Source organism: Eublepharis macularius, chromosome 18 (assembly GCF_028583425.1).
Source record: "Eublepharis macularius isolate TG4126 chromosome 18, MPM_Emac_v1.0, whole genome shotgun sequence".
NCBI lineage: Eukaryota > Metazoa > Chordata > Lepidosauria > Squamata > Eublepharidae > Eublepharis > Eublepharis macularius.
The window spans coordinates 40,250,537-40,268,751 of NC_072807.1; the positions used below are offsets into that span (position 1 = coordinate 40,250,537).

General features: G+C 45.1%; 1 protein-coding gene across 2 annotated transcripts in view; it reads right to left on the reverse strand.

Moving 5' to 3' along the window:
* Window positions 1-13,141, reverse strand: part of MYZAP (myocardial zonula adherens protein) — a 32,906-nt gene extending 19,765 nt beyond the window's left edge. For both annotated transcript variants that reach the window (XM_055002463.1, XM_055002464.1), the window contains exons 1-7: window positions 12,987-13,141; window positions 8,517-8,606; window positions 4,400-4,558; window positions 3,874-3,966; window positions 2,101-2,214; window positions 1,076-1,228; window positions 666-791 (exon numbers count right to left, since the gene is read on the reverse strand). In XM_055002463.1, coding sequence (XP_054858438.1) covers window positions 666-791; window positions 1,076-1,228; window positions 2,101-2,214; window positions 3,874-3,966; window positions 4,400-4,558; window positions 8,517-8,606; window positions 12,987-13,067 — 816 coding nt within the window. In that variant the 5' untranslated portion in view covers window positions 13,068-13,141. The remainder of the gene's footprint in view (window positions 1-665; window positions 792-1,075; window positions 1,229-2,100; window positions 2,215-3,873; window positions 3,967-4,399; window positions 4,559-8,516; window positions 8,607-12,986) is intronic.
* Window positions 13,142-18,215: the final 5,074 nt, after the last annotated feature.

An 18,215-nucleotide genomic window follows, 5' to 3' on the forward strand; every position in this document is an offset into this window, starting at 1 on the left:
TTCCCATGCATGACCCTCGACAACCAGGATATTGTAACTACGGCCTTGCAGGCACAGGGAATTCAGTTCCTGTGTTACCACTGACCTAGAACTATGTGGAACAGAATTCACATGGAGCTTTGCTCACTGAATTAAATTTTTTCCTTGCAAACAAACTATTATGATGCAACTCCACGTATGTTTTCTTAGAAGTAAGGCCTGCTGAGTTCAATTGGATTTCCTCCCAGGCAAGTGTACATCACTTGCTCTCTTGGCAATGTTTAGTCAGATGGATCAATCAGTCCTTTGCATCTGGAACTTCAACAAAGTCTCCCCATCTTAAGAGAAGCACACATTTTAAAAGAGAGACCTGAAATAGCAGGTGCCAGATTCTGCAAACACAAATTACCTTGTATGTGTAACATACATTTACATGACTCACTTGCAAAACTAGACCACAGGGGCCGTAAGCCATCACTAGCTCCTGTAGACAGTGGCCAGCCTTCCGCCTACTCACCAGCCAGGCTCCTCTTCATGGCTGGAGAGGATGGGCTAGGCCCAGCCACCCCACGGAGGCCCACTCATCCTGCTATGCTAGGGCCTTCAAGATCCAAAGAGCCCACTCCTGCCCCCATGCTGTCCCCAGAGACTGCCCAGCAGCTGCAGCCTTCGGTCAATCCACTTACTATGAGGGTTTCTTTCTCAAGTTTATGCGTCTGTTCTTCCTCTTGCAGCTTTTCTTCGTATTGACTGTATAGTTTTCTAGTCATCTCTCTCATTACTTCTGCGTTAGCTTCCTGCGAACATTCCACCTGAGGAAGAATTAGGGACATTTCCTGAAGTCAAAAGCAACAAAGGCCAGGTGTACCAGCAGGAAAAGACAGAAATGCAGCTCGCCCTGACTTGAAGAAAGGGAAAAAGGGAACCAGGTCCTCAGTAAGTCTGTGGGTCTTTCAGGGACGTTGCTTTTCTGACTAGCCAGCCCTTTCCAAAGGTCAGATCCTGACACTCCTCATGTTGCTCAGTGCTGCCCCCAGAACCCCAGCAGGGTGATTCTTTGCAGCTGAAGTCAAGGCAATACGCAGCTTCTACTTACTTTTAGCTTGAGCAACTCATTTTCAATGCGGGCCGTTTCTAGCAGTTTCTGCTTTTCCTTCAGTCTCTCCATAGACTGTTCATGGGTCTGCTTCAGATTCTTTATCTGATCTCGTATAACTGTGTTCTCCAATGTAACATCGACTAAGGTTTTCTGTAAAAATAGTCAGTGAAGTATGAAATTAATCCCTTATTCCTTGAGAAGCTGAAAAACAGAGAAAAGGTTTGCTGTTTTTCTACCACCAGAGTGAGATTTTTTTTTTTAACTCGCTGTTGGGTAAGGGCCGAACAGAACTGGGCTTTCTGATCTCCAACCCAACCAACACACATTCAACAAACCTCAAGCGCCAGACTTGCCAAATATGTGCGCTATACAAGAGAGTCACAGGTGGGGTGTGGGATGTTCACAAGGCCTTTGCCAAATGGCAATCCCTACAAGCTGACTGGGAAAAAATTATCGTGGCATAAATCCACCCAAGAAGCACCAGGACTGTGGAATACTGCAGAGCAGCCAGCTATTAATCATGAGGCCCAAAACAACGAAGCCGATGAAATAAATTAATATGCTCTATTAAAAGGCACTGAAAGAAAAGTATGGCTGGTTACCAATATTAAAGAATGAAGCAATTTGCCCTGCGTCATCCTAGAAATCTGTTAAATCTAACATTTTACACATTTACAAGTTTCTTTGCAAACTTTTAAATGTTTGAAAAATCATTTAAATCTCCAAAATGTACATTCACAAAAATTATCATTGTCACATTCTCCTTTTCAGCAGAATCTTGTATGACATGGGAGGAAGTGCTATTTTACTGTATGCAACTGTTTAACTCTAAAATGTACATTATTTGCTTTAAAATTCACAATCGTGTTCTCCTACCGGGTATTTGAAGGAACAGTCCTTCAGCTCCCTACATTTATCTCATTCTCCTTTTGTCCTACCCCTACTTTAAACAAACGGTGCAAGAGCAGGGATATTTGCCAACAGAACTAGTATCTATGGTGACAGCGCTATCAGCAATTTACCTGTAGCTCAATGGAGGCTGAGGTCAAAGAGCTATTCATTTCACTAAAGCTGTCCAAAGCGGCAGAGTGTACTTGTATGTGATTTTCCAAAGACTCTTTCTGAGTACTTGATACCTAGAGAAATACAAGCAAGATCCAAACCCCTCACATTTCACATGTTGCAAAACGTAAACTTAACAAGGATCCATCTTGAAGTTATATGCTTATATTATTCATTTTGAAAGATGTATGACTCTATGGAAACATCTATAAGAATTAAGAAAATTGCTCTTAGCCCCCCCATGTCCAGCTTTTCCACTGGCCCAGAACAAGCGTGCCATAACAGCTGCAAAGGCTGTTCCACACAAGGCTGTTATCTGAGGGCCACTTCAAATCCTAATTATAGAAAGCTATGTTCATACAGCTCATAGAATTAAGTTTCAGTCCTTAAATGTACAAAAAATAACTTGAGTGCTTTTTAAAAAATACACCGTTTTATAAAATGGGGGTTCAATTTTGGTAAGCATTTACTAGAAAATGCTTACAATTGTTCAGAATACAAACAAATAAAAGAACATTCATCAAAGCAACAGCTTGAAAAAGTTACAGGTTCAAATCATGTCATGGCTTTCCCCCACGAGTATTTTTCATCGTCAGGCAACACACCCACAGCTTAGACCCAGGGCCACGAAATTCTCTCTGCAGGCCAGCGGGAGCTGAGCTGGAGGTTTCTCCCAAAGAGGCAGGCAAGGGCAGGAGGGCCTGCTGTCCCACCGGCCTCTCTCTTCCGGGCGTCTCGTGGAATACTCCCGGATCATGGTCACAGAGACTACCTTTCTCATACCATGGCAAAACTGCTCAGTGATTTATAAACATTAAAACACCGATCACAGAATTCATTAAGCTCCTGATCCAGAAGGCCTCCTACTGTACAGCCAAATGTTTTGATTACAGGCACTGCTATAAAAAGATGGGGAGTCAAACATACACCTGCACAAACCATTAGGAGAAAGGTAACTCCAGAATGTAGGCAGCTGGCTAGGTCTTTGAAAGCACAAAGCAAGAACTGAAGGCCAGACAACAGCTACTATAAAGAGCCAAGCAGAATGAAAGATAATTCAAAACCAGCAGCCTGGCTAAGAGGAGGATACAGTGCGCTGTTCAGCATGTGTAATTAATTATGAACTGGGGGGAGGGGAACCTACACAGTCATAGCACTGAAGTCAATTAACCCGAAAGGTCTATATTGGCCAATGTTATTTATATTTATGTTATTTATAGTCTGCCTTTCTCAAATGAGATCCACAACTAGATAAAAAGACATGCCAGGGAGTCTACAAATATTTATTAGCAAATTACTCAATAAAAAGTTTGTGAACCAGCCTGGGCACCTACAGAACGAGGCCACCACACAGAGAAACTACAGGTATTCTTAGCGCTCATGTACCGGATATCCTGGATACATTTTAAAACATGCAAAAACTAGGGAGGAGTTGAACAAAGAACATTAGGGAGACGGCAGCACCCGGTCATCTCCTCGTCTTCCTAGACAGCTGATACTGAAGGGAGGGCTCTGAACGGCCAGAGGGGACCGAAGGCACCCTAAGGAAGGAAATGCTGGTTGCAGCAACAGGGCTATCTTTTCATGCATTAGTCGTGTTTCCCAGGTGAAAGCATCTGCGGGCTTCAGAACCCGAACAGTGTCCAGTCCAGGGAGATGCCAACTGCACTTTCACGCCACCTCTAGAAGCACTGAACTGAATAAAATACGATCTGTGTGTGTGTGTTACTTACTGTCAGTTCATTTGTAAGCTCTTGGATTTTGCGTTTCATTTCATCATATTCGCCATACATTTTCTTTCTTGCTCTTTCTAAAGTTAATCTCACCTGAGAACAGACAAAAATGAGGGAACGAGCCGTGCATGGGTCACCTCTGCTCAGCACAGCCCTGTCTCCACCACCCCCCACCCCGACTGGCAGGTTTCCTTAGCAGCTGCTGCCCCCTTGTTCCATGGAACAACCTCTGAGAAGAGCTGAGGGGGACCTCTACCACGATGGCAAAACAGTGCTCTTCAGGAGGGCCTCAGGGCTTCCTTAATATTGGACAAGGTCTAAGGGCTTAGAAGGAAATTGGATTTTAAGACGGTTTCTCAGAGGGTGCCATTTAGTTCGAAGTTTCTTTTAATGTTTGTGTCATTACTGGTTATTTTTTATTTGCAATGATGTAGTCTGTATTTATTGTTGTCCTCCTTATGTTCCAGTTACTGGGAGAAAGGTGGGCCTACAAATACATTCCGACATCTAAGCAAGAAACACTCACATCTCTTATGTACTTCATTTCTTCTTTCAGCTGGTGAGTTGACCATCCATATACCACCATTTCTTTGTTATGATTATTATCAGACCTGTGCACCACACCATAAACCACACCATGTGAGAAGTTCCCTCTAGACAATCCATTGGGAACGTGGTAGAGATGCTATATAAAAACAAAAGTTAATTTTATCCTCAATAACAGGAAGAGGCAAAAGCAGAGATACAGTATTATATGGCAAACATTACATTGTGAACCACCTTGAATGCAGAAAGTGGTGTGTAGTGTTTAAATAAATAATGTCTCAACTGCCATGAGACTGTCCAACCACCACTGAATTTCAAATGATATGAATGTAGTTAACAACGAACAAATAATGGGCACTCCCCCACCCTTCTGTGACCTTAACTGAGACTACTGAGTATATTCTGTTAGGTTTTCAATTATAGAAGAGTTTTAGCCAGGGCTTTTTTTCTAGGAAAAGAGGTGGTGGAACTCAAGACCGCACAATGATGTCACTTTGGGTCAGCTGGAACAAGAGGGAGTTTTTTTAAGTTTAAATTGTCCTCGGCGAAAATGATTACATGGCCGGTGGCCCCGCCCCCTGATCGCCAGACAGAGGGGAGTTGAGATTGCTCTCCGCGCCGCAATCTAAACTCCCCTCTGTCTGGAGATCAGGGGGCGGGGCCACCGACCATGTGACCATTTTAAGAGGTGCCGGAACTCCATTCCACTGTGTTCCTGCTGAAAAAAAGCCCTGGTTTTAGCCAATCTGATTCCTATCAACCAAATCCAAAACCACCACCACCATTTTCGTAATATAGGGACCTGCAACACCAGCTAAGTTGTGTCCTAACCCTGCAGCACTGGAGAATTCAGAAGTGGCATTCAGTATCATAATTAACCACAATTTATAAACCATGGTGCAATTAAACTCCTGTTTAGTGTGAACCCTGGATTCAGGGTGCCCAACCAGCGGGTTTGTTGGGAGATGCACAACCAGAATCCTAAAACCATGCTTTGTACCTGACTTGTTCAATAGCACTGCTCCTCTAAGCCTACTGCACACAGAAAGGAAGCGCAGCCCAACAGAAAACTCTGCTGCTCCAGCTGTATTCAGTTATCAGCAGCACTTTCTCAGGCAGCTAAATATCCTTTTTGTTTCAGAGTACAGTACTGGGGATGCATTTCATGGCTGGACAGAAAGGGGAGAGGGTGCTCTGTTTGGCAAGAGAGAAGACTGGGTGTAAAATATTTGTTTTGCTGCATAGTAAAATAGTTCAGGAATTCAGAAGTGGGTAATGGAAGGGTAACTGATTATTCGTGGGCCAAAGCAAGGAGCAGAAGCTGCTCCCCGCCCACTCCCCTTCCCCTCCTAGCTACTGAGGATGACTAACAGAAAGCAGGCTGCAGGTGCAGCGAGGATTTCTCAGCAGCCTGGCAAGGCAAAGGAGCTTGAGAAAACATCCAGGGATTCTGCTTGGGGGCAGAAAGGTGGCAAGCAGCAGACTAACGAGAACAAACTCTGATTTGTTGACCAGGCCCAGTAGACTAACCAGGCAGTGCGCAATAAACTGTGGGTGAAACAAACCACAGTTCATTGTGGCATCTGAACACACAGCTAGCCTACCATGGAAAGGCTGACAGAAGAAGAAACGATGATCATGTATGTGAGTGAAGGAGTGCTGCCTTTTGTGCAGGGCACTGTAGAGTATTTTATAGACCGGTTCTTCCATTTATTGCTATTAACAAAAATATTTCACACCGTTTCTGGGAAAGTTGGCTTTACTGTCCTGGAGGATTTTTTTGCCTGTGTATATATACACAGAGACATAATACCTATTTAGAATACAATCTAGGTATTGATCACTAATCTGCCTAGCTGTAGAATTCCTCTTGCTCTGCTTGGCACTGAAGCACAACCTACTCTAGAATACAACATAAAACGACACAAACACAGACAGAGCACATGACAATACATGCATACAGTCATGCTGTTGCATAACTGAAATCTGACATACCTCACTTGAAATGTTTTGTTTTGTTTAAAACACAAGGTAAGATCAGTCAGTTTCAATATGAGCTGGGTGGGGCTCCACATTTAAAAACAATTTTTCATTTCCTGGGTTAAATATTTCCCTTGGTGGTTTTACCCCTCCCCTACATGATTATTCACACTGAAGAATCATCTCTGGGAAATACCAAAGAGAAAAGTACTTTGAACTGGGCATAGCTGTTTCTACGGTGCAGCTTGGTAGTCTGTCTGCACAACTCCGGAAAACACTGAAGAATGCTAAACATTACCACTATAATGAAGGATGTCCCATCAAAGCATTCACCATAAGTTTGGCTGTTTTGATTATTGTGAGTAGTGCTATGGCCATACTTTTGACTAACATGATCAATGACTGGAGGAGGTAGTTGGATTACAGAAGGCATTGGATAGTGTCCAGTGCCCTGAATTTCTCTCTAGCCGTCGGAATTCGTACCCATCAAAGTTGGGGGGAACACTAGGACAGCAAGAAGCACTTTTAAAGTTAAGTTAGAGTGAAAGCTGAAAGCCTGTATCTATCAGGAGCTGTTATACTGTTCACTGGACATTTAAAGTGGAGCCCCTCCGTCGGATTCTGTTTACTTTCGAAACAGACGTGTAAATGGCCCTTGGCCAACTTGGCCAAGAAACAGCTGCGTCGACAGAAGCGTTTCTGTAAACTTCTCACCTTATTGTGGCACAAGGAAATATGCCGTGGGTGGAAGGCCTAGGAGAGTTACAGTCAATGGGCTTTGAAGGGTGTAACTCTACTTATGACTTCCCTGTTAGTAGAGTAGCTTGCAACGCTGACTTACAAGACGGACTATTAAGACATCTAACAAAACATCTTTAATCATGACCACAAAGAAGCACTCTGGGTTCCCATGAAACATGCCTGTTAACCAGTTTGGCAGGGCAATCCAGATCCTGCCAGAGCAGCACCCGCTTGACCCTGTGCCTCCAAAGGAATGGAGCCCAGCACCATTTCAGACGGCACTCTGTCATTTATGGAGTGCAGCTATTTCCCCATTGCTTCATGAACTACTTGTGGGTGGGATAATGGAGGTGTTACTAAGCTCTTGACGTTGCCTCACTTCTTTGCCAACATTGCTTCCCTATGAAGGCCACTGCAATGCGGGTGACGGAAGAGTTTCCCCTTTGCCTAGTATATACAGTATCCTACTCACATCTGCAAACAAAATGCGGATGTAGAATCATGCATATAAATTCCTGACAAAGGAACAATCAGAAGAGATGTTGGAGAGCGACCGTTTTCTCCTTGTCCAAGGAAAGAGAAGCTAAGTGTGAAAATGCCAACAGATGCTGTTCAGTGTCTGCTTGAATATCTCCAGCAAGGGAGAACCCGGGTAATTGGTTCAATTGCTGATGGAGTGCAGCAGAGTCATTAAAGGGTTAGACTAGAATCTGGGAGACCGAGATTCGAACGCCAGCTCTACCCTGGAAGCTCACTGGGTGACTCTGGGCCAGTCACAACCCCTCAGCCTAACCTACCACCGGGCTATCAGGAGTGTAAAATGAAGGAGAGAATGATGGAAGCCGCTTCAAGTCCCCATTGAGGAGGAAGGGAGGGTATAAATGAAATTTAAAAATAAGTAAATAACCATGAGGAAGTCCTAAGGTTCAACTGAAATCTGCTGTCCTGTAATTTAAGACCATTCGCGGTAGTCTTGCCATGTTGAAACAACAAAGAACCAATCTGTGCTCTGTACCATGAATTCGAATCTTATGCAGTTACCCTATTCAAAGACTTTTGTGATCAATGGGTGTAGACTGGAATCTCTGCAGAGAATCATATGCAAAAATAAATAAATTCTAACTTTCACCAAGAAGGGTGGAGGGGATTTTCAATAAAGTAATCCAAGAAAAAGATGTTGCAGTTGCAGAATAGAGATATAGCGCACAGGGTCAGAGCCTTCGCTTAATGCACAATTAATCATCTCATTTATTAAGACAGACTGAAAATTTCACTTGATATTTACCGAGAAAAAAGACCAAGCCGGCACTGCTCTGCTGCTGGACTCGCTGCCCTGGGACGCAGGGTCAGCAACCCCCCCCCCCGCCCCAACTCACCTTTTTTGTTCTTTCTGTTTTATTTTTTCCTTCCTGAGAAAGCGAGCCTTCTTCAGGGGGCAGGGTCAAACGCAAGCGACAAACATTGGCCTACAGGAAAGACAAAACTTTGCTTTCATCACGCTAAGAACATTCCATTCTTTGTAAAGAAATGAAAAGTTACTTTGGAATAAACAGTTCATTTAGTCAGGCAGCAACACAACAACAATAAACATGAAGTCAAGGATAATTTTATATCTCAAATGGCCAAATGCTGTTAAAAGAAGGGGGAGAGCATCACACACAGAAGGACAAACTGCTAGCAGCACAGGGCTTTTCCCTTCAGGTTAGATTCATTCACAAATAAATTTTAATCATAAAAGACTCAGATGGAGTAACATTTATTTGCAATTTTGTAAATTAAAAAGGTCAGTTAGAGGAGGGAAACATGCATTTTGTCAAAGCAACACGGGGAGAAAGAGCCCGTGGTGCTTTAATGCATGACTCGAGAAGGCAGGTGTTCCTGTGTGACTGTTTTGGAGAACTTCTCAACTGCCTTGAACAATCTACTTTTAGCATAATAGAGGTCGTCTCATGGCCTCAGACATCTCACCATACCCCCTTTTAACATTCAGCCTAGTGAAAAGTTCTAGAGAATTTGCAAACCTGCACACTGTTTTGTGCCATTTGGGTCAGTTCTAATGTAAGGTTTCCCATGGCTTTTGTTTTCCTCTTTTAAAGAGAAAGCAAAACACTAATAAGAACTAATATTGGGGTGTTGATTCAAAGACATCTATTTATAATACCTCCATATTAACTATGGATGGCAATAGAATTTAGTGGAGTATGGATTTTTTAAAAAAAAAATCTAGCATAAGGTTTTTTGGCCAAGAGCATCTTGTTAGGGCCTCGCTAGGCAAACATTTATATACAAGGTTGCTGCTGACGAATTGATTACTTCACTGCACGAGACTAATGTCAACCTTCCTCCCTAGTTTCAGCAGCAGCCTGTGGCATGAACAGAGATCACGTGTGTTCCAAAACACCAGAATCCCACTATTGTAAAGAGGAGTACTATCAGCTGATCTCCAGATTCCATCCCCTAGAGCACGCAAAGAATGTGCACTCTTGCATGATAACAGCCTGTGTTTTCAAGCTAGTGGAAAAGCTATTTAGAGACAGATGACTGCGCGGACACTCGTTTTAATTAAATCTACCAGAGCTTTAACACAAAACTAACAACAGCCAGGGTCTTACCTTAACTATGAGAGTGATGAAAAATAATTTAAATACTTTTAGTAGCTTGACTAATGTTTTGATAACTGCCAGTATCCAAGGTAGCAACAGAAACATTCCAGTTACTCGTACCATTGGGCCATTTCACGTGTTAGACAGAGGCAAATGAGGTCCGCCTCTGTAAATAAAAGCCACAACCAACCCCCGTTTTCTAAAGGGTGTATGTGTATGATACACATTTGTAAACACAAATTTTCTCCCACTTAAATTATTGTGTATACTTAAAATTTCTCACAGGTATACTTAAGAACAGTGAAAACATTCTTGGTGGAAGAACTCCATATCATTGTAGCAGAGTAAAATGCCTCTTCTGTGCTGATCTCCTTTATAAATCTCACAAGCACACAACTAAGATACAAGCTCTGGAAAGGCCAGAAACATACTAAAACAAAAACTAATATGCTTTTAGCACTACCCTAAAAGGTAGGGAAGGCAGCATGGTATAGTCCGATCTTGTCAGATCTCAGAAGCTAAGCAGGGTCAGTACTTGGGTGGGTGAGCACCGAAGAAGACTCTGCGGCAAGCCACCTCTGCTTCTTACTTGCCTTGACGGCCCCTTGCTGGAGTCACCAAAAGTTGGTTGCAACTTGATGGCACATAACACTCACTCACTACCCTAAAAACACCTTGCCCAAGTACCACTCAAACCCAAGCAGACTTGCAATATGACCATCCACAAGCCACTTAAGCCATTAGACTGGAATTCAAACTAGTTTGCTGAGCAATCCGAAACAGTCACACCATTCTAAGACCATTAACTTCAGTCTACTTAGAAAGGTGTATCTGCTTCGAAAGGCGCTATAAGTTCCTTTGACTTTAACTGTGAATAAAATAGACCAAGTGCAAGAACAACAGCTTCGGGAATTTAACTTCATGGGCAGACTCACTCATGAAATTATGTGCTTTGATCAGTAGCTGCAGCTGGAAATATAGATGGGAAAAGCACTAAAACCAGCTTCCAGACTAAGCAGAGCAGAATATTTAGGCCTCACGTCGCTCAGCATTTATATATTATGCCTCAGAATTGGAGGACCTTCCTCATTACATCTTATTCTGTCCCCTTTATCAGGAACCTAGAGCCAAATTCCTCACAGATGTCTTGGCTTGCCTAAATCCATGTGGAGAACAGAATAATTTGTCTTTTATCTGATGCTGACCAGTCTGTCACATACATGATACCACTATATACACTGGCTGCTAGGACAATCCATGCCAAAGCTTTTGCTGGTACCACAGAGTCACTAGTGAGGGCCCACGGGGCTTCTGCATCCATGCCATTGGCAAAGATTGCTTCCACAAACGGATCTCCCTCGCTGATCAGGGCAGCTGAGCACTACCCACTGGAGCATTTCCTGTGCACAAGCCCCTCCTGGAAATTAATGGGAGATAAACAAGAATACAATAGCTATTCATTTCCGTGGAGTGCACATAGGAAAATTTTCCAGCATTTTAGTCGATTGTATCCCAAGTTATCAAGACGTGCAACGCACGGCCTGGCAATCTGTCTTCCAAGCCACTTTTACCAAATTATCTGCAACACACATGTTCCTGAAGAGACACAGGGATTGTCCATGTAAACTTCTACCAAGTTAAAAGAAAAACAGTTTGTAAGTCTTATGCCTCTGTTTCTGCATAGAGGGAAAATGAAAAGCTCTGGGCAGAACTGTTCGGTGAAATACTTCTCATTTTTGTACAAAGATCAGGGTATTCCTTAAAGGAAGTCTTTGTGAGGAGATATGGTTGCTGTACAAATCCTTGCCGATTGACTCTGTAGAACAAAAACAGGGGAAATTAAACCTGCTCTAATGAGGGATTACATTCTGGATATGCTCTTTAGAAAGGGAGAGGAAAAGAGGAACAGGGTCCTTGCCGCTGCTTGCACCTGCCCTGCCTGGAGCTTGGGTGGCGGCGGCAGCGGCTGCCACCCACTTTGCATGGAATGAGGAGCAATGAGGGAAGGGGCAGCCGGGTGGCAGCGATTCTGGGACTCCCATCCTGGACTTTTTCCAAGGCTCCTAGAATCATTAAGACCACCCCAGGAATGATATCTGCCCTAACGCTGATGTTCTTGTTAGGACTCTGAAAGGCTGGTTGAGTCAAAGTCGAGGAATCTACAGCCCGGAAAATCCACAACAACCATCGTTCTCCGGCCATGAAAGCCTTCGACAATATATTAAATCTACAGGCAGTTTTTAAAAGGCATAACCAGCTGTTCAAGTACAAAGCTGTCCTGCCTTCACCAGCCAGCCAAACACCTCCTTAGGGCACCCAATTTTTGGGGGTTCCCCAACAAAGCAGCCACGTGGAAAGGTGCAGCCCGAGAGCAGAGCCTCAGCACCCTCAAGGCCCCGCAGAGCTCTCAGGGGCGATTCTCAAGCCGCAAAGGGCCCCTGCTCGAACCGGGCGAAGGGCTTGCCTCCTCTCTCAGCGTTTGTGCCCTGCATCTCACCTGAAGGAAGAAGCCCCGACAAAATGCCAGCCTGTGGCACCTCCCCGTGACCCACAGGCTTTGCATTTCATGCCAGAAATGAAAAGATATTGCATGGGGGGGGGCCTCCATTCTGCTCCTGGGAGGCATCCAGACCCCCTCGAGGAAGCTGATAGATCGAGAGGAGTTGGCCGTGTTAGTCTGTAGTTGCAAAATAGTAAAAAGTCCAGTAGCACCTTTAAGACAAACCAACTTTATTGAGGCATAACCTTTCGAGAACCACCGCTCTCTTCGTCAGGTGCATGGAAACGAAGAGAGCTGTGGGTCTCGAAAGCTTATGCCTCAATCAAGTTGGTTAATGCTACTGGACTTCTTCCTATCGAGGAAGCTGGAGAGCCTTGGAGGAAAAAGGCCTGGAAGGGAAGGGCAGCCCCTGGGGCGGAAAGAGCTGGGGGGCGGGATCTTCCCCCTCACGCCAGCCCCGCGAAGTAGGCAAGGCAGAGAGGCAGCGGCGGCCAGCCCTCTCTGAACTCGGAGCCACGCGAAGCCTCTTGGCGCCCTCCTGAGGGGCTCCCCGGAGGACTGCGCATGCTCCGCACGCCCCGCGGCCCCCGGCGCTTCCCGCCTTTTTCTCCCGCGCATGCGCCCCGCGCGCCCCGCTCTCCTCAGCGCTGAGGGGAATTCCGTCCGCCTCAGAGCCGCGGGGCCTTCCCGCGCCCCGGCCGCCCCCTGCCCGCCGCCCCGAGGCGAAGCGAGGCGCCGCTCACCCTCCTCCTGGCGGGCTCGCCCTCGTCCGGCCTCCGCGGGCTGGTGGTGGTGAGGGTGAGCCCCGAGCTGTAGCGCAGCATCTCGGCCGTCTCCTCCGCCCCACTCCGGCCGCGGGCGACTGAGGCCGGGCGGGCGGCTTCCCTCCCTCTCTGCCGTGGCGGGCCGGGCCTGGGCGGGGAAGGGGCCGGACGACGCGCGCTGGCCTCGGGGAGAAGCGCCGCCCGGGGCCCGCGCAGAGCCAAGGCCGGCCCCGAGAGCGTGGCGGGCGGCGGCCGGTCTCTGGCATTTATCCCGCCTGCACTGCAGGGGGCGGCGGCGGCGAGGCTGGCGGGTAGGGCTGCCAACCTCCCGGCGGGGCATGGCGCCTCCCCCAGTCGCTGGGAATCTCCCGTCCTGTAGTTGGGAACCCTGAGTGGCGCCTTAGCAACCAGCAAGATCTCCAGAGCGTAAGCTTTCAACGGTCCAAACTCTTATCTGAAGGGATTTTTCAGTGGCTGCCAACTTCCAGGGGGTGGCTGGCGATCTTCCGAGGCTCCAGCTGCTTTCCAGGCCGCAGAGGTCAGTTGCCCTGGAAGGCAGGGTGGGCCCTCTGGCTGCCTTCCCCGCCGAGGGCCCTCTCTAGCCCGGCCGCTTAATTACTGTGCCACAACAGCTCTCCTTGCAGTGGCCCTGGGCACAAGCCGGGCCTTCAGTGGATGGGCTCTCCCCTTGGAAGTGGGGAGGAGATTCCCATCAGGCAGTTTTGTGTTCCACTTCACCCCCAAAGTCTCCAGGAATTTCCCAACCCTGAGCTGGCAAGCATAGTGGCAAGTGATAGTGTGACATTTGAAGCAAGAAAAACGCAGAGATCGTAGGGTGGGGAGTGCAACCATGTGAAATGGAAATCTGCAGTGTTATGTGCTATCAAGTCACTCTTGACTTAGGGCAGCCCTGTGAATAAGGGGACCTCCAGAACATCCTGTCATTAACGGGCTTACTCAGGTCACGCAGACTGGAGGACGTGGCTTCCTTTATTGAGTCAAACCATCTCGTGTTGGGTCTTCTTTTCCTACTCCTTCCACTTTTCCTAGCATTATTGTCTTTTCCAGTGAGTCTTGACTTCTCATGATGTCACCAAAGCACAATAGTCTCACCGTTTTCGTTTCTAGGGAAAATGCAGGCTTGATAATTTGTCTTTTTGGCCATCCGTGGTATCTGTTGAACTCTCCTCCAGCATCACATATCAAATGAACACCTGCCTTCCTGTCCGCTTTCTTCCCTGTCCACTGTCCAACTTTCACATCCGTAGTAATGCAAACACCATCCTGGGAATTATCTTCATCTTGGTCCCCAGAGAGGGATGCTTTTCTAGTTCCTTCATGGCTGCCCTTCCAAGTCTTCAGTCGTCTGATTTCTTGGTTGCAATCTCCTTTTTGGTTAGTGATTAAGACAAGCAATAGAACACCTTTTTACAATTTCAATTTCTTCTCAATGTTAAAATTGTGTAATTCGTCGGTAATCATTACTTTCGTCTTCTTGAACTGTATGTTTTGCTTAAGAGGGTTAGCATGTGTAACGCTCTCGCTCAACACTTCCAGATTTTGTTCAAGTAGGGGGGCAGCAGGCGGCGTGAAATTCTTCTGCCTAGCAGCCATAGGGGAACATAAAACTGTGAGGGCGAAAACCTCCATGTTCCAACGGTATTAAACTGACCACCCCCCTCCAAGGGAAAGCACCATCTGCTCAAAGCCTGGCTACACCTTGCTGGTGCCCAGGGCCACTAGAAAAACTTCCATGTAGACAAGCAAGTTCCCCTGTGGGAACTCAGCTTCCTGGCATGCAAGGGCCTGCGGTTTGCCCTGTTGGGGAAATCCCATTAGTACATGCGGAGTCCCCAATATACTCCCCGTCATTTAAAGTTGGCTAAAACACCCTCTTCCCATCTGTTATGGTCCCACTTTGAATTGGCCTTCCCCATGCCTTGAAATTAAGTCCTCAGTGGGGAACTTGTTACTCATGTTTCCTTGAAAGTCTTCTTGGTGGATTCAAACATGACCCGAGGACTTTGTAATACAGTTATTAGAAAAGCATCCCATTTTTCGCTGTTCCTTAAATAATTCTCAGTCTATGTCCAAAGATGATTTAACTTCAGATTGAAGCTTTCTGTGGCTTTGTAGTTTGGTTATATGTTTTATTCTGATTATACTGGTTCATTGCTTTTGTTTCCCCTTGGTGTTTCATGCATTCTGTTATAATGATTATTAGAATTGTTGTCTTTGTTCCAAATATTCAGGATTAGCTTTAAAAAATTAAAGATAATTGCATTATGATAAAGGTTCCTGAAGGACAATATTTGCATCAATTTGAAACCGCGTGGATATGCATAATTGCCCATATTCAAACATATGTAGCTTTGAATAGCATTAGAACTGTATGTGAGACTGAGATTTTTATTTGTTGGATTGTGATTTCCTCATTTATTATGGTGGTCTGTCTTGTTCTGTTTTACTCTTTTTTCTGTACTGATTTTCTTAAAATATTAAAAAATAACTTTTTGTTAATTCTGTGCTGTACAAATTCAACAGCAGATATCCTGGAAAAAAGTTCTCAGCATGCAGAAATAGATTGCTGCATCATATCCACATGTCATTCAACTTGAACACTATGCAATACAGGAATAGCAGCATTGCTGCATCAGGGCTAGGATTCGTCTTAACAACATGAATTGAGCAATTAAGTCCAATGAAAAAGCAGAAAAGAGGCACGCCTAATATCACAGTTATAAAGTGTACAACACAATCAAGCGGACATGATTTGCACGGTTTAGCTATGATTTCCTATTTGCCCACCCCCACAGTGTGATGACTTATCCCTGGCTGCTTCCTCATGGAGACAATTCTCTGCATAGCTCTCCTTCCTGTTGTGAATGCAAAGGCATTTGCAGTGGCCATATGAGAATGTTGCATTCCGTATGGGAATGTTATGCTTCTTGCTTCTGCCCTCAGTGATAGCAGCCATTTCCCCCCTTGCCACTGGAGGGCTTTTCTTGGCTTTTAAAAAACAAAGTACTAGCTAGAATGTTACACAGTTATGAATGTGCAGCAATTACCTTCCCCCTTACAACTCTGGAAAGGAAAGGGCTGGAGATTATCATGAAAGCTGTGAACTACTGCAAAAGCATAATGGGATTATGCTGTTATGTGCATTGAAGTATGTTTTGGAAGTTGTAGAATAAATGTGCTTAAGGTTCACAGTGTATCATCAGGTGGAGTGTATGGGTAGGGGGCAGAAAGCTAGCCAAGCTTGGGAAGGTGACATTGGTGTTCTTGCAGCATTTAACCAGTATAGAATTGTGAGTCTTTGCTGCTGAAAAATTCTTGAGGTTCTCTTGTCAACATTCTTGGTTCCTTATCTTTGGTGCAAGTGGCCCTGATCAGAATTTGCACAAGCTCATTCCAGTACTGAACCCTGTGTCAGTGATTTGCCTTTATGAAGCAACCCGTTTTAGACCGGTGTTTATTTTTTTTTTACAAAACTACAGTTTGTACACTTCCATGAAACTCCGTAACATACCCTCCCCCCCGCAAGCTGGAGAGTTTGTATACAATAGAGGCCTAACTTTTTGTACCTATTTTCCAGTGTAATCAGTCATACAAGCCACATTTAGGGTCTTGTGCTGACCTGCCCTCCCAGCTTCCAGCCTGCAAACCTCAAGGCTAATTGGGGGAGGGTGCTTTCTGAGCATCTCGGGCTAAAACGCCTGGATCTGGATCTCTCCTGGGTGAGGCACCAGGTTGTTCAGCCTAAGGAAACTTTCAGGCAACTCCCACTTAGCTGCTTGGTTTGGCATGTAGGGGCTGAGAGGGGAAGGGGGCTTCCTAATACATCAGCGCCATGTCAGCAGCGGGAGGGAAGGCAGCATGGTATGGCCTGATGTCTTCAGATCTTGGAAAATAAGCAGGGTTGGTACTTGGATGGGAGACCACCAAGGAAGACTCTGCAGAGGGAGACCACTGGCAAACCACTGCTGCTCTCTTGCCTTGACAGCCCCTTGCTTGGGTCACCATAAGTAAGGAGTGACTTGATGGCACATACATACTAGCAGTGGTGAACTGCCTATCTGTATTTATAGATGTACGTGTGGTTGGGTGTTTACATGTTTAAATTTCCAGTTCTCCTTGTATGTTTTCGCAAAATTACACGTGTCTAGCTTTCATTTGAGAACTAAACTATGCTGTTCTCTAGTGTCTAATATTGCATCTAAATAGAAGCACTCAATTTGGTATTCTAAACAAGAGCAATCAAAAATTTTCCTAGAGACGCCTCCCTCCTTTCAACAGTAATTTCCAGCACTAGAGATACTGTCAGCTTTCCATGTCTGTCAAATGTAAAAATGCAAATGAGGTTGCTCAACAAGAGACAGCAAGGATTATTTTAATAATGTTTACTTAATAAGAACATTAAAATTGTTACACAATGGAAAGACCTTCTGTTTCCAACAGTGGCTGCCCCCAGAAGCTCCCAAGCAGGGTTTTATGGTGTTGGCCACCCTCCAGTTTTTGTCCCCAGTATCTGGTAGGCAAAGATATACTGCCTCTCAGTATGAAGGTTTCACTCTTAATAGGCGTTCATGGCCCTTTTGGGTGGACAAACTAATGTGAACATTAAGTTATGATTAAAGCGTAATGTATAAACTTAGCCACAGATTTGGTGAATCTTTTTAACAGGTATCTAAACTTACAGCTATCATCACATCCTGTGGCAGCGTATTTTGAAAGTTAAGGATTGTGTGAAGTACCCTTTTCTATTTTGAACCAATTGGTCGTTACTGTGTAACCCTGAAGGATAAATGTAGCAGAAGGAGAAAAATACCTTTTCATTCTATATATCCTGTTCAAACTTTACTTGAAATGAGTGTTTGGATACTATAGCCACATGGAGAATAGATTCAAAAGCGAGGGCTGTGGATTCAGTGCCTGCGTGATTTACTAATAAACATGTAGGTGAAATAATTATAGTTAAGTTCCAGAGGACAATGTGGCAGCCGCCTTTTAATTGGAGATCCTGTTCTGGGAAGGACATGGAAACACCCACCCACATACTTTGGAAATCTGTTGTGTGCATCAGTTATCTGGCCATCTGAGCAGCTCTTCCAAGTATTTTCAAAGCATAATTCATCTGGCACTACATGGGTTAGGTTTCTTTTACATGTAGGCTCTTACCCTTTAGCAGTAAATCAATGGAAAATT